General features: G+C 35.7%; 1 protein-coding gene across 1 annotated transcript; it reads left to right on the plus strand.

The window, feature by feature from the left end:
• Nucleotides 1-1,126: 1,126 nt before the first annotated feature.
• Nucleotides 1,127-2,065, plus strand: LOC126490484 (olfactory receptor 4F15-like). Its single transcript, XM_050125416.1, has one exon. It carries the CDS (start codon nt 1,127-1,129, stop codon nt 2,063-2,065), a length of 939 nt encoding a protein of 312 aa, XP_049981373.1.
• Nucleotides 2,066-2,526: the final 461 nt, after the last annotated feature.

Genomic DNA, 2,526 nt, shown 5'->3' on the forward strand with positions numbered 1-2,526 from the left:
ATTGTTGTAATTTCATTCTTAGAGCATCTTAATGCAAGGATCCAGGTATGAAGTGAGTGATCACGTGAAAATGACCGCAATCAAGAGGCTGAAGGAGAGCTTGCTTGTTTCTGTGAAGTGGGGAATACAAATGTACGATAATCATTTATCCCCTTGCTTTGCAATATGCTGACTTGATCTTACTATTCTCGGTAAACTGGAGGCTGGTACCCCCAGGACATGCTGTTCCCTTTACTGATATGAGCATGTACCACTCACTCGGCTTTTAAACAGGTGCTAAGTATCTGAACTTAGGTCCCCATGTATGCACAGGAAGCACCTTACTCAGTGAGTCATTCCAGCAGCCCTTTTTTCTGTTTTATATGTTAATGATCAATTGAGGTCAACTAACGTTTATGATAGAAAGCAAATATGGCTTGCAAGTTTTATTTGTTACACTTTTGCATGAATAATTCATTCACTCTCTAACACTGCAGTGCTATGACAGATTACATGATGTCCTTTCTATTTTTGTATATGACCATTTGAAAGTATTAATTATGATAAAGCTACTTCTTATTAAACTTCACAAACTTATTGGTTTCAGAAAAAAGTTCTAAACATAGATTCAAAATTATGTCTGGCCTGTCCTCCATTCTGATCTTCATCACTCTTCTTCTTGCCTATTCGTCTTCCTGTCTTGGATTCTTTGTGTGAACTAGTTCCATAGACGATCTCTCATTCTCTTGAGTAGTAACAAGGCTATTATCAATGGGTGATGACAACTATGATAAGTCACATACTTGGGGTACTACACTGTTGTCTTTCTTCAATGTGTTGTCAGTATATGTTGCAATGTATTTAGATCCTGATGAACTAATAATAATCTATTTTTCACGTGATTTTGACCTAGGTCTTGACTTATAGTAAATAACTACAGACTATTAGTTGAACAGATAAGTGAATTAAGGAAATTTTCAAATTACTTTCTAATGAATATAAAATTGTTTGGTTTTAATTCATTCAGAAATATTCTTAATTGTTTTTTCAACTATTTATTTATAATAAATTCTTCTTAAAATGCCTTTGTTTCAGTCCCTTAAGTAACAGAAAAAAAAGAAAAGAAAAAAGAAAGAAAGAAAAGTAAATGTTTAAAACAAATTACACAGAGTTGTCTGAGTTTGTATTTCTGGGACTTTCAACATCTAGACCAATACAGCATTTTTTACTTGCCTTCTCTACGGTGTTTTATGTAGCCATTGTGCTGGGAAACACCCTTGTTGTGCTTACAGTGGCCTTTGACCCACATTTACATTCCCCTATGTACTTTCTTTTGGGAAACCTCTCATTTATTGATTTATGTCTTTCCACCTTAACTGTACCAAAAATGATTTCTGACCTCTCCTCTGGGCACAATACCATCTCATTCCAGGGCTGTGTCTTCCAGATATTTGTCCTTCATGTCCTGGGGGGATCTGAGATGGTGCTGCTGATAGTCATGGCCGGGGACAGATATGTGGCCATATGCAAGCCCCTCCACTACCTGACCATCATGAGCCCACGGATGTGCCTTTTGCTCTTGTCTGGTGCTTGGGTTATTGGGTTACTGCATTCTGTTACCCAATTAGCTTTTGTTGTTCATTTGAATTTTTGTGGTCCTAATAAGATAGATAGCTTTTACTGTGATCTTCCTCAGTTCATCAAACTGGCATGCACAGAGCCCCACAAAATGCAGTTCATGGTTACTGCCAACAGTGGGTTTATTTCTGTAGGAACCTTCTTCTTATTGATTATTTCCTACATTGTTATCCTTTTCACTGTAAGAAAACATTCATCAGGTGACTTGTCCAAGGCCCTCTCTACTCTTTCTGCTCACATCTCTGTGGTGATTTTGTTCTTTGGACCATGCATCATTGTGTACATGTGGCCATTTCCTACTTTCCCTGTGGATAAGTTTCTTGCCATTCTGGACTTCATGATTACGCCTATCCTGAACCCTGCCATTTACACACTGAGGAATAAAGACATGAAGGTGGCAATGAGGAGAATGATTACTCAACTTCTCAAGATGATCAAAATGTCTTGATCTACAGAAGTACAAAATGCATCTTCTGATTGCTCTCCTATAAGCATAGCTGAAGACTGCTTGGTTGAGACTATTTTCCTTTATACAACAGTTTAAAAAATGTTGGATACTTTATTTCAAGTTGACTAACATTAATGACATCTTAAGTGGAGTTTATAATTTGTTTTGTGCTGACTATACTCTTATATCCATAGAAAAGCTAAAAAGCTAAAATTTCTATCCACATTATTTATTTGCAAAGCTATTTTTATAAGTTGATATCTTCCTGTTTTTCTTGAGAAAAAAGAATTTTGTATCTTATTACACTTATATTTTGGCAATCAAAGCATGTTCATTTTATATGCTGATCGAGATATAGTTACAATTTTTTCTTACATCATACTATGAATTTGAAAGGTAGTGATTTGAATAAATTTTGAAAATATCTTAATTTCTAAGAAATTGAGCTTTTGCTGGACTTG

This window comes from Alexandromys fortis, unplaced genomic scaffold, assembly GCF_014885135.2.
Source record: "Alexandromys fortis isolate MF-2015 unplaced genomic scaffold, M_Fortis_MF-2015_v1.1 scaffold_229, whole genome shotgun sequence".
In the NCBI taxonomy this organism is placed as follows: domain Eukaryota; kingdom Metazoa; phylum Chordata; class Mammalia; order Rodentia; family Cricetidae; genus Alexandromys; species Alexandromys fortis.